The sequence below is a fragment of the Paroedura picta genome, chromosome 2 (assembly GCF_049243985.1).
Source record: "Paroedura picta isolate Pp20150507F chromosome 2, Ppicta_v3.0, whole genome shotgun sequence".
Taxonomy (NCBI): domain Eukaryota; kingdom Metazoa; phylum Chordata; class Lepidosauria; order Squamata; family Gekkonidae; genus Paroedura; species Paroedura picta.
The window spans coordinates 33,289,988-33,303,254 of NC_135370.1; the positions used below are offsets into that span (position 1 = coordinate 33,289,988).

The 13,267-nt window shown below is 43.3% G+C and overlaps 1 protein-coding gene across 5 annotated transcripts in view; it reads left to right on the forward strand.

Moving 5' to 3' along the window:
* The window catches only part of LNPK (lunapark, ER junction formation factor), a 54,680-nt gene that overhangs the window by 21,555 nt on the left and 19,858 nt on the right, over nt 1-13,267 (forward strand). For all 5 annotated transcript variants that reach the window (XM_077319653.1, XM_077319654.1, XM_077319650.1 and 2 more), the window contains exon 6: nt 3,946-3,986. In XM_077319653.1, coding sequence (XP_077175768.1) covers nt 3,946-3,986 — 41 coding nt within the window. The remainder of the gene's footprint in view (nt 1-3,945; nt 3,987-13,267) is intronic.

Sequence of the window (13,267 nt, forward strand, 5' to 3'; positions counted from 1 at the left end):
CCAGGTCCACCCTGATTGGCCCTCCCCCTCCAGCTCCCACCCTCCCTCCTTGCCTGCTAGAAGTCTTGTGGCTGCGGCCTTCATTTGCACCCAGGTGGAGAGAGGCAGCGACAAGGCTTGGCAGCCTGCAGGTACGCTCCTGCTGTGCAGGTACGCAGAATGCTGTGCCGAACAGGTAAGCTGAGGAGGGGGCCCTTCCCCATTCCCTTTCCTTTCCCCTTTGCCATTCCCCTTTCAAAGCCCATTTTTTAAAATGGGCTTTGATGTTAGTACCTTGACTAAAACTTAAAGTTGTCACTGCACTTAAACTTTGTTCTGCTGCTTCGGACCAACGCGGCTACCTTCCTGAATGTACTGGAAGCTAATGGATAGTGGGAGTGAACTGCCTAGCTGATTTTCTTTGAGGAGGAGGTGGTGGTGAAGGTGGCAGGCTATGATCTGAGAGATCTGGGTTTATATCCCCACTTCAAGCTTGCTGGGGTAACCTTGGGCCAGTCACTTTCAGCCTGATCTTCTTTACAGGGTAGCTTGGAAGATAAAACGGAGGAGAGGAGAATAATGTACACTGCCTTGAGCTCCTTGAAGGAATCCCAGGACACAAATGCACTAAATTAATAAAGAAATGTGAATTTTAGTCTTGTTACCCCACCTGAAAGGTTACTTTATTTTAAACCATACTGTGGCATGCTACCATTGTCACTTAGGTTAGGTGGTGACCCAGTTGAGAGATTTAACAAAACTTTAAGCTTTGAAAAACACAAGCCCAAGGAAACACTTGTTAAATCTTTACTTAGAGCATTTTGAACTAATGCGTCATAGTCTAACTGTACTTTTGAAAACCCACCGATCAAATGAAATCATTTGAAAAGGATCTTGTCTGGGATTTATACTTATCCTACCTTTCCATCAGTAGCTAAGGTCTGCTAACAAAGTTATTTAAGAAGCAGATAATCCTATACAAATAGAATAAAAGAAGAATAAAAACAGAATTAGCAAGCCCAGCCCAGTATTTATTGCACAGGATTGTCTTGAAAGCCCTTCTAAAATATCCTGAGGTGGGTGGAAGGGTTTGGCATATGGCTTCAGGAGAGACATGCAGGTGGAACAATGGAAAAGGTTCAACTTGAGGTAGAGACCAGATGAATGAGGTAAACAGAAAGGACAGTCAACAAGGTTGTATCTCAAGAGAAGGGACCAGTTTAGAGTCCTAGGGGCGAGTGTTAAATAAGATTTGCTTCCCCCAGGACTTAATCTGAGAAAGTTTTGTTGGCTTGTTGACAGATTACATTTTTTGGGAGGGGGAACTGAACTGGCACACCTTGGAGGGCCCATATCCAGCCTGTGCTGCGGCAGCTGCATTGGTTGCCAATTGCTGCCCGGATCAGGTTCAAGGTACTGGTTTTGACCTTTAAGGCTATACGCGGGTTGGGACCCACATACCTGAGGGACCGCCTGTCGCCCTATGTCCGCCGCAGGGCTCTACGCTCGGCAGGGGAGAATCTCCTGGTTGTTCCTGGCCCTAGAGAAGCGTGCCTGGCCTCGACCAGGGCCAGGGCCTTTTCGGTCCTGGCCCCTACCTGGTGGAACGAGCTCCCAGGTGAGCTGTGGGCCCTGCGGGATTTACCAGCTTTCCACAAGGCCTGCAAGACGGAGCTCTTTCGCCAGGTTTTTGGTTGAGGCCGGGGTCAGCGAATGAGTGCCAGCATTCCCCCCCCCCCCCGGACCTAGTAAGTTAGATCTCCTCCCCACCCTCCCTGCCGCTCTGATAGCAGGGATGGGAATAATGAGAGCTTCCGCCATGTTGGAATTGTTTTAAAGTCTTTTAATGGGTATTTTACAAGAGCCTCTTGTGGCGCAGAGTGGTAAGGCAGCCGCCTGAAAGCTTTGCCCATGAGGTTGGGAGTTCAATCCCAGCAGCCGGCTCAAGGTTGACTCAGCCTTCCATCCTTCTGAGGTCGGTAAAATGAGTACCCAGCTTGCTGGGGGGTAAACGGTAATGACTGGGGAAGGCACTGGCAAACCACCCTGTATTGAGTCTGCCATGAAAACGCTAGAGGGCGTCACCCCAAGGGTCAGACATGACTCGGTGCTTGCACAGGGGATACCTTTTTTTTTTTAATGGGTATTTTAATGGGGACAAGACTACTGTGACCAGCCACGAGCCTAAGGGGAATGGCGGGAAATAAATCTAAATAATAATAATAACAATAATAATAATAATAATATAATAATGATAATGATAATAACTGACAGGTAGAAATTAGACTTAAAGGCAGCCTAGTAATGCCAGAACAGGTTGAACAATTAACTGCAGCATCCTTGTTTGAGCAGAGCTTAAAAGGGAGAAGTGAGAGTACGGTTGTTGTAAAAAACAAAACAGAGTGTTACCATGGCACCAAGGAATTCACTATTAAGAATAGATTCTAAATTGCTTTTTTTTTTTCCTTTGAAGAAATAAGGTTAAGGCCCCAGCTTGGGCAGAGATATGCCTTTCCCCTTGTTCTATGCTTATTTATAGGACTGTTTAAGGGAAAGAATAGATGAAATTCTCACTGGATGCTTTCATTCATTCATTCATTCATTCATTCATTCATTCATTCATTCATTCATTTATATTTATATTCCGCCACTCTCCAAAGTCTTGTGGCGGTTTACAGAAATTCATAAAAACAATAAAATCCCATAAAAACCATTAAAACATAATTAAAACACAATATCATGATAGCGGAAAATAACCCATTCCCCTCCCCCCGTCCAGCAAGGTCTATTACTCTCTATCTGGGAGTGAGTGACTTAGTTGGTTTCAGCTTCTTGTTCCTTTGTTTTTCTGAAGAATATCCATGAGAGGAGTATAGCTGCTTCAGGGAAAAAAATTGCAAACCATGATTGTGAGTTAATACTTACAGAACCTGTCTTGTGCCAGTGGCTCATGGTGGAAATCAGTTGAGGTTCTGGTACATGTTCTATTCTAGACACTTGCACACTAATTTTAGAAGTGCTTTCAGAAGTGTACTTATACCTTGCCCATTCTCAAAAGAACTCAACATTATGTACATGGGGATAGAGGGGTGACTTTGCAATAATACATGTTTGTGGGATCTCTGGAGATCAGTTCTGGCTTTGCACAGGACATTCTCCCTGAAATCTCAAACCTTTGCTGTTCTTATACAACTTTACATGTATTTAATACTGGCTATATGTAAGGTCCTGTAGAAAATTGATGCCCACCCTGTCCAAAGGCTTTGGAAGACAATTATAACTTATTTGATAGTAGCTTATATATTGACTTTTCTAAACTGTTTTTATCGATATCCGTGAACATCTCACATGCATTCATTTTTGATTTCTCTTTCTCTTCCCAAGAGGCTGAACAAAGCTTGTATGGGATTTTTACACAGACTATAATAATGCTACTTCATTTTCATATTAGTGGAAATTACTTTTGACTAGCAGTAGATTTTTTAACAAAATGTCATTAACCTGGAAACATTGCAAGGTTGAGTCTGTGATAACATGCTAAATTTAGGATTGATTTTTAAAGCTCATCTTGTCTAAATTTTTGCAGAACACTTTTTAAAAAGGGAAGTCTTCTGTATCAACAGCTTCATAACCATTTGTGTGTGGTTTTTCATTCCATTTGTTTTATGATGAGGCACAACTATTTCAGCTGCAATAGAAGCTTGATTAATCAGAGGTTGCATAAAAATAAAGCATAGCATTCATTGCACTTATTTGCAGTAAAATGTTAAGCTAATTTTGAGTAATTATATGACTTACTCCTCCATTAAGCAAGCTGAAAGACAGAGGACTAGAAATCTGACCACCAAATAGGGAAAAAGATTGAATACCCAGATTCCAAGTGTGATATTTGTCTATTAACATGTAGGAATCTTTCCTTTGTCATGTTAGAAATATGATAATATTTGTGTAAATTTTCTGTTCTAGATGAAGCCTTAGAAGATCTGAAGTCCCAAAAGAAAAAAATAGTAAGTGTATAAGCAAATGAGGGTTTTTTTGTACTATCTCACAGTTGTTTAACTATAGTGTTCGGTGGGACTTTCATTCATATAATACAGCTGCTGGTTTACCCTGATTTTTCTCTGGCACCCTATTGCTGTGACTGTGAGAACGCAGTGGAGTCATAATCTCCTAAGCTTCTCATTTCTGCTACAACAAGTATTAAGAGGAGGCTCCTAGTCCTCATCTCTGTCTTTTTTCTGCTGAGATAAATGCAATGTTGGTCTTTTATAGTATATTCTTTCCTTGGAGATCCCTCAAATATCATGTATAGCTTTCTCCTGGTTTAGTAGCTAAGAGCTCAGACCCTGTACGATCGGGAGAAGGCAGCCTGATCACCTCCCTCCCCCTTTCCCAGCTCATTTCCCACCTCCAAAAAATGCAAACGGGGCTGTTTTTGCCTGCCTGAGTTGTGAAAAGGCTGGACAGGTAGCTGAAGCCCAAAAAGACGTTTTGTGTAAATGGTTGGTTTTAAAACAAGGTGCTCAGGCCCCTGTATGATCAGGAGAAGGCTGCTGGATCACCCCCCCCCCTTTCCCAGCTCATTCCCCACCTCCAGAAAACAGAAAAGGGGTTGCATTTTTCCTACCTGAGCCTAAAAAGACCATGGACACTTTAAAGAAGATTTTATTTCACCTTTGACAATGTAGGTTTGCAGTCGTGCTGCAACATGGACTGCAGCATTAAAAAATTACTTGGAGCAGGAAATGGAGAGGGAAGGGCAGGTGCAAGGGCAGGCCAATGCTGCTGAGACTATCGCACATTTTCTCCTCCATACGTCTTATCCCTGGTTGCTCACTGGTTGCTCACCGATGGGACGTGTGATTTAGGGTGGTAAATCCAGTTTTGGCGATTCCTGAAATTGCAAGTTAAAACCACAACCCGGCTACTGGACAGCCTTGGGATGCAGGTGACGACATGTGGAAGGGGGCTCTAAAATCTGCCAGCATTCAAAGGCTGTTCAAAAACATATTCCTCGTGCAGAAATGGACAATGTATTTTCACTAGAACTTGAATAGAGCCGGATAAATGTGGTATTGCTGAAAGCATTCCATATGTTTTATTTCTTGCTTTATTTCTGTTTTATGATGTTTGGATTTGTTGGCAAAACATATTATATAGTCGTAGCATGCCTGCAAACTGACTGCTCAAATATTGTCAGTCTTTTCTAAAACCCAGAATGCCAATGTGTATGTGACAGGGTTCCTTCAACATTTCATTATAATGCAATTTATTTGGTCATATTTGTAAGAACATTACCTAATGCATTAAAATTATAATAATTAGCTTATTTAGTTTTGTTAGTTTCATTGTGCCACAACAAGCATTTATTTGTTTTTGTAATTGGCATATTATCAAACTGGTTGGTTAAGGTTAGTTTTTTGTTGTTGTAAACAAAGAGAATGCTTTTAATTTTTTTGACTGATTTCTGACAGCATTGGCTAATACTCATCAAATACTTGACTAAATAAAACCAAAGTTCAGTGATTCCTTGAAGTCTAACAGTTTCACCCCCCCCCCAAAAAAAAAGTACCGAATACTGCAGCTGGACTGCTGGTCAGGGCCAGCTGTTGTGAGTATATGACCTTAATATTACAGTAATTATACTCCCTACCAATCCACTTCTGAGTCCAATTCGAAGTGTTGATTAAGCTCTACAAGGCTTGTAACAGGAATATATCTGAAGGACTGTCTTCTTCTTTATGTTCCTATTCAAGAAGTAAGATCACTGGAAGAGGCCTTCCTGACTGTCACAAGCAAAGAAGCTTGTTTGATGGGTATTTGATAGAGGGCCATTTTCAGTGGCAGTCCCACAATTATGACCAACCCCCTAGGGAGAGGCACTTGATCTTCTCACTTTCATTCTTCAGGAGGCAGTTGACGACAGTTTTATTTAGGACTGCATTTGCTTCATTTGGTGGCATTCTTAACTTTTGTTTTTTTAAATTTTTATATTCATTTATATGTTGCCTTTTTCCCCTCTGAGGTAGAGAATATCTTGGACTGGTGATTCCCACTATTCACCCAGGGAGGCAGGAACAACTTTTTTCTTCTGGTCTCATGTGTGGGAGTGACCCTTCCAGCATTTATTGTCTAAATCCCTAGTAGCCTTGGATCTTGAATATTCCATAACAGAGGATCCAACTGCTGGAACTGAACTCAATTGCAGACCTAAGGGAAACAAGGAATACTTTGCTAACATAGCATCAAGCCCCAAGGGTTTTCTTCTTCCAAAATTTGTTGAAAGGCAGATGGAAGGCTGAGTGGTCACGTTCCATGTCCAACAAACATTTCCCTAGGTTTGTTAAAAGGCTGTACTCACTACCCTCCTATGCAGCAGTCACAGCAATCCAGTCCTCAGGATTTCTATCAGAGGGCACCCTGGAGATGCAGCAGACAAAAGAGTAGGCTTTGCCTTAAAAAGGCACATGAGGCTACTCATGTGCTTGGTGTAGTAGTTAAGAGTGGCAGAGAGTGTGCCAATCAGATCTTAAAGGCTTTTTCCTTCTCAATGGATGCTATACTGGATTCAGTGATATTTTCCAGTCAGTATTCTGGCCTCTGCAGAGAATGTAGCAGGCAAATTACCCTTCCAAATCTATTGTAACATCATGTCCCTTTTAGGGAGAGAAATTATTTGGTGAATCCCTTAACAAAATCTTAGTTGAGAGAAGGGATAAGAAGAGAGTTCTACCCAGAAGCCTACACTACATGGATGCTAGGCACCGGGCACTTATTCCTTTCATGTTCCACATGTTACCAAGTTTTAAACAGGATCTCAGACAATCTTCATGGACCCAGACTAGACAAGGCATGACTCCTTCAATTCACATTTCAACAAGTCCAATACTAATCGAAATGACAGGGCAGAGGAGACAAGTCCAGTAAAATATGACTCAGCTGAGATTCCAGTGGGGGATGCCTTTTTCAAGGACATATGGGTCAGTCAGCATGCTGACAGCTTGGCAACTCATAGAGTTCTGTCACCTCCCACCAGAGCAACTAGTCATATTGTCTCTACACAAAAACCAACAAAAAAGACACATAACATTGGAAGCAATCAATCACCTTTTGCAGATTTAACCCATTGATCTCATTCCTGAGGAAGAGAAAGGTCACAGGGTAGCTTTCTTGTTCTTCACAAAAGAACAGAGACTGGTGAACCATACGAGTGTTTCTAAAGTTTCTAAACAAATATGTAAAATTAAGACATTTCAGGATAGAAACCATGAGATCCATCTTGGATCTCCAGGAGAATTCCTGACATCCTTAGACTTTACAGAAGGTCATCTACATGTTCCAGTTTCTCAGGAACATCAAAGATTCCTCTGCTTCTGCATGTGGGACAGCCATTTTCAGTTTCTGGCTCTGCTCCGTGGCCTGTCCACATCCCTCATAATTTTTGTCAAGATGCTAACCAATCCTGTTGCAGCATTAAGACATCAGGGCCTTCGCCTACACCCCTATTGGGCTGATGTTCTGAAGTGTTCCAGTACCAAGGAGCAATCTACATTGGACGTGGAACAAGCCATCCAGTGTCTTCAGAATTATGGATTTCTAGTAAATTTACAGAAAAGCTTACTCAAGCCATTCTAAACTTAGAGCATCTGGGAGTTCTTGTAGATACCAACTCAAATGCCCTGTTCCTCATGGACAAGAAAGTTCAGAAGACAAGAAGCCTAGCAACAAATATGATAAAAGGCAGGTTGAGCTCTCTGGTGACCCTATCCAGTCCCATGAGTCTAATGATATTGAATATGGATACTCCACAATGGTTATGTATTTTTTTAAATTGTTACTGTAACCCATTGTGGGACATTTGTCAAGAGTGGCAGGTAATGAAACCAATTGACGACGACGACAACAACAACAACAACCTTGCTTGTGTGAACAGTAAGGACCCTGTGTGAACCAGGATCAACCTCCTTTTTTCTATCATGTTTTATAAAATAAGCTGGAGAAAAATTTAGTGCACTATGATGAGTAGGTAAATACACACTTTCCTTATGGTTAAGGCTGTTGAGAGTGTGGCCTTTAAAGGGGATTAGGGAAAACAATACATTTAGTCTTTGCTAAGGGGGTTTGAAAGGGCAAAAATGTTTTGTGGAAATGTTCTGAGTACCCTATAAGAATAAAAACCTATGTAAAAAGGTCACGAAAGTACATTTAGTGAGCCAATGAATTTTCTATGACCTTTCATATGTAGGCTCAACTTTAAAAAAAACAATGCTTGCATCTTTGATGTGTTAATTATTTGTCCCAGCAGAGCTCTCCTCAACTATTGCATCTTGGTTTGGCCCTGAGATCATAGCATTTAGCAACTGGCAATGTGCAAGAATCTCTCTCTTCACTTTTTTGGGAGAAAGCATTGGTTGGTGCTGCTAAAGTTGATGGTGCCTGCTATCTATATGGCAGGATACGGACTGGACAGGGGCAGCCCCCAGATCCTGGCTTTCTCTCACAGAACATCCATCTGGATGCACTGATGCCATCCAGATCACCCCTTTACGAACAGGAGCCTCATTTCCTTCTATGTAGAGGTCATCCTTGCTGAAGGGGGGAACATATGCCAGAGACCTTGTATAGACCTATTTCAGATTAAAATTTCAAGGGAGGCAAAAAAAGTTTTTAAAAAACTGACACAATAACTGTGTGAGTGATCAAGAAGAAACAATCTACTTAAGGAAAGTTTTCAACGAGGACTATCTTGGTTCTTTAACACAGTATTTTAAAAGTCTTTTTAGAAGAACGCTTGTAGGAGCTGTATTCTTGGAGTAGATCTTTCAAGTTTCTTCCTTTTGTGCAACCCTCCCCCATCCTGCCATATCTCAAAAGGTGTTTCTGAGGCTTATGAATACCTTTGAGAATTACATCAACTCATGAGTGAAGGATTGTTCATCAAGCTGGAAATTTATGGGAATTGTCTGACTGTGCAAGCAGAGATGCCTTTTGCTCCAACCAGCTGCACTTTGGATCCAACACCTTGTGTCTTGGAGAAACTTGTCTAAGAGAGCAAATTGTGCACTCCCTGTCTTTCATATCTATTTTCTGTGGTCATTGTTGACTTTGCTGTTGTATTACATCCCTACTGGTGTTAATATTAAGTTTGAATTGGAATCCAAGGTTCTAAAACGACTGATGAAACCTCATTAATAATCATCGTAATATTTTTAAAATTTATATTATGCCGTTCCAAATGCCTCAGGGTGGGTAACAATGCTTAAAAATTATTGGGCGTTTCATCTCTTATAGCACAGCAGTACTCAACATTTTCTGTCACTCCCATGATTCTTATCCATCTTATTTGTATACTGGGCTGCAAGAAAGGCAGAGCAGGATCAGACCAGTCAGTGTCCAGGTGGGTAGTGGTGCCGTTTGCTCCCTGCTACAAGGCAGCTAGAGAGTTGTGTTCTCTTGATGTGAAAGTGAATTCCACCAGAGTGCAGGGGTTGTCAGCTGCTTTTCATCAGTGGGTTCCCTTTCTGAACGTCTGCAAGGCAGCAACCTGGTCAACAGATTATATATTTGTCAGACATTATGTGCTGGGCCTGCAAGTGATGTGGGAAACTCTAATTCTGCAGACTCTGTTCTGATGATAAACTCACCTCTCCTCTTCTGGTAAGTAGCTCGTTAATGGTCCTAATGTGGAGTTGCAACAGAAGACAGAAAATTAAAACAGAGTTTAATTTACCTGTAACTGTTGTTCATTGACTTCCTCTGTGCAAGCACACATTCCCTCCCTCCTTCCCACCATGTGCCCTCACTAGGTCTGTTGTGTTTGGAAAAAAAAGAGAGAGGGGGGCATGGCTGCTTAGTGGAAACTGAGGGAGGGAGGTCCCACATGCCATGGGAGCATGTGACATGTTGGGCCAGCTCCGAAAGGGGTCAGGTGACCCCTTTTGGAGTTTTGAGCTTAAAACAAAATGCCTGCAGCTTGCTGGCACAAGTGCAGTCCCAAAGTGTGTTTGCATGGAAGTTGATGAACAACAGTTACAAGGAAGAAGAGTTTGTTCTTATATGCTGCTTTTCTGTCAGGAGTCTCAAAGCAGTTTACAATTACCTTCCCTTTCCTCTCCCCACAACAGACACCCTGTGAGGGAGGTGAGGATGAGAGAGCCCTGATATTACTGCTCAGTCAGAACAGCTTTATCAGTGCTATGGCGAGCCCAAGGTCACCCAGCGGGCTGCATGTGTGTAGAATCAAACCTGGCTTGCCAGATTAGAAATTGCCACTCCTAACCACTACATCAAGCTGGTTTGCATTTTAGTGCAACTCTGTTTTCTAAAGTGTTTTCTAGTGTTTTATTTATGTTTATTATAGAATAGGATAGTAGCCCTGATATGCAACCAAAACATAATTTTTGTCTTGAGTTTTTAATTTGGCTGAAATTTAAAATGTATGGAATGCAATACTGTGGGTCTCAAATACGGGTTCCCGGGTTCTTCACCTCTTTGCTCTTAACAAGAAATCTTTCCATGAGAAATGAAATGAATCCTTTTTGCTTACAATTTTCTTAAGGGAATTCTGACTTTTAAAACATTGATACCGCTTATAGCATAAAGATGTTTCTTTATACTGTTTTTATATAATAAAAGTACAGTTAGTGTTCCAGTGTGACATAAACGGGGCCTGTTTCTATTTTGTTTTCAAAAGCAGCAGGAAGCTGCCTTATACCTGAGACCACTGTACTATCAAGGTCACTATGGCCTGTTTTGACAGGCAGCAGCTTCCCCCGGCCTCGAATGGAGGTCTTTCACATCAACTGCTAATCGTAGATGCTGGAGAACGGAACTGGGGCCATCAGCATGCAAAGCAGATGTTTTCCTACCGAGCCATGAACCCTCATGGATCTTAACAATAAAAATTCCCTTCTTGAAGTGTCTAAAATTTATTTTATTTATTTTTATTTTATTTATTTAGATTTATATATCGCCCTCCCCGAAGGCTCAGGGCGGTTTACATTAAAACTAGTCAACGATACATGAAACAGTCTTCGTTAAAACATACAGTAATTAATAACAGTGGTTGTAACCATATAACAGAATAATGTAACAGTATAACAATATAATAAAATAATATAACGATGGAACGGTGCAATACCACAACAGGTCCAGAGCGCTCTGGTGGAGTTCTGGGAGGAAGGGGGGGGAGGGGGAGGAGCGGGGGGGAGCGGGGGCCCTTCATTCGCTGTTGGTTGTGCCTGGTCTCAACCAAATGCCTGGCGGAGGAGCTCCTTTTTGCAGGCCATGCGGAACTGTTTAAGCTCCGTCAGGGCCCTGATCTCCTCCGGGAGCTCGTTCCACCAGGTGGGGGCCAGGACAGAGAATGTTCTGGCCCTGGTCGAGACCAGGCGGACTTCTTTAGGGCCAGGGACCATTAGCCGGTTGGTGGCGGTGGAGCGCAGAGCTCTTTTAGGGGCATAGGCAGGGAGGCGGTCCCTCAGGTACACTGGGCCCTGACCGCGAATGGCCTTGAAGGTAATTACCAGAACCTTTAGTCTGATCCGGAATTCAACTGGCAACCACTGCAGTTGGTGGAGAATGGGCCGGATGTGGGACCTCCACGGTGTTGCTGTGAGGATCCTGGCCGCTGCGTTTTGGACCAGCTGTAGTTTCCGGGTCAAGGCTAAGGGCAGGCCTGCATAGAGCGAGTTACAGAAGTCCAGTCTAGAGGTGACCGTCGCATGGATCACTGTGGCTAGGTGTTCCGGGGCCAGGTAGGGCGCTAGTAGTTTGGCTTGGCGGAGATGGTAAAATGCCAGCCGCGCTACCTTTGTGATCTGGGCTTCCATTGTAAGGGAAGTATCCAGAATCACGCCTAGGTTCCTGGTGGAGTCAGCCGTAGAGAGCTGTACTCCATCCAGGGCAGGCAGGCACGCTTCCTCGCATGGGCCCTTCCTACCCAGCCACAGGACCTCCGTCTTTGAAGGATTGAGCTTCAGACGACTCTGCTTCAGCCATCTCGTCACTGCTTCCAGGCAGCTGGCTAATGCTTCTGGGGGGGAGTCAGGGCGGCCATCCATCAGGAGGAAGAGCTGGGTGTCATCGGCATATTGATGACAACCCAGCCCAAACCTCCGTACCAGTTGTGCGAGAGGGCGCATAAAGATATTGAATAGGATAGGAGAGAGGACCGCTCCTTGTGGGACTCCACAAGTAAGTTGACGACGGTCTGATGTTTTGTCTCCAATTGCAACCCTCTGTCCACGATCCCGGAGGAAGGAGTTCAGCCATTGGAGGGCTGTCTCTCGTATTCCGGCATCAGTGAGGCGGCGAGCTAGAAGCTCATGATTGACTGTGTCGAACACTGCTGAGAGGTCTAGTAATATCAGCAGTGCCGACCCGCCTCGGTCCAACTGGCGACGGAGGTAATCCGTCAGGGCAACTAGCGCTGTCTCTACCCCATGGCCAGGCCGGAAGCCTGACTGGGATGGGTCTAGGACCGAAGCTTCTTCCAGGTACTCTGTTAGTTGGTTTGCGACAGCCCTTTCAATCATCTTCCCCAGAAACGCTAAATGCGAGACGGGTCGATAGTTGTTGGGCTCTCGCGGGTCTAAGGATGTTTTTTTCAGCAGTGGGCATACCACAGCCTCTTTCAGTCCCTCCGGGAATTCTCCTGTTGTGAGAGAAAATGCTAGATTAAAGGGAGCATTTTGCTGTGTTGTGATTCTTTAAAAATTATGTGCTTTTAAAATGCCTGAATGAAGGTAACCTTTGGCAGGGGTAGTCAACCTGTAGTCCTCCAGATGTCCATGGACTACAATTCCCATGAGCCCCTGCCAGAAAACGCTGGCAGGGGCTCATGGGAATTGTAGTCCATGGACATCTGGAGGACTACAGGTTGACTATCCCTGACCTATGGTACATCATAAGCCTGTAGTTAAGAAACTAACCTTTCACCTCTTCTATGTGCTGGAGAGGAATAGTGTGTTGTACATTTGTGTGGTGTGATCCTTGCCTAGCAGTGGATGCAAGTATAAAGGAGATCGGTGGATGTGCACCATCCTACTTATGCTCATGTAGCAGTTTGTATATGAAGCTCCTGCATTAATAAAAGTGGGAAAAGTTTTAGCAGTGAGAAGAACCTGAAAAGGGAGCCCATCAAAGTGCTTTATATTCCTTGTGCATAACAGTCATCTGTCATAACTTTAGAACACAAATATTCATAGTTAAACTTCTTCTGATGCTGGCTATTAACTGCTAAAATGATATTTTACTAGTGATTACTTTTTTAATTAAGCCCATGTAT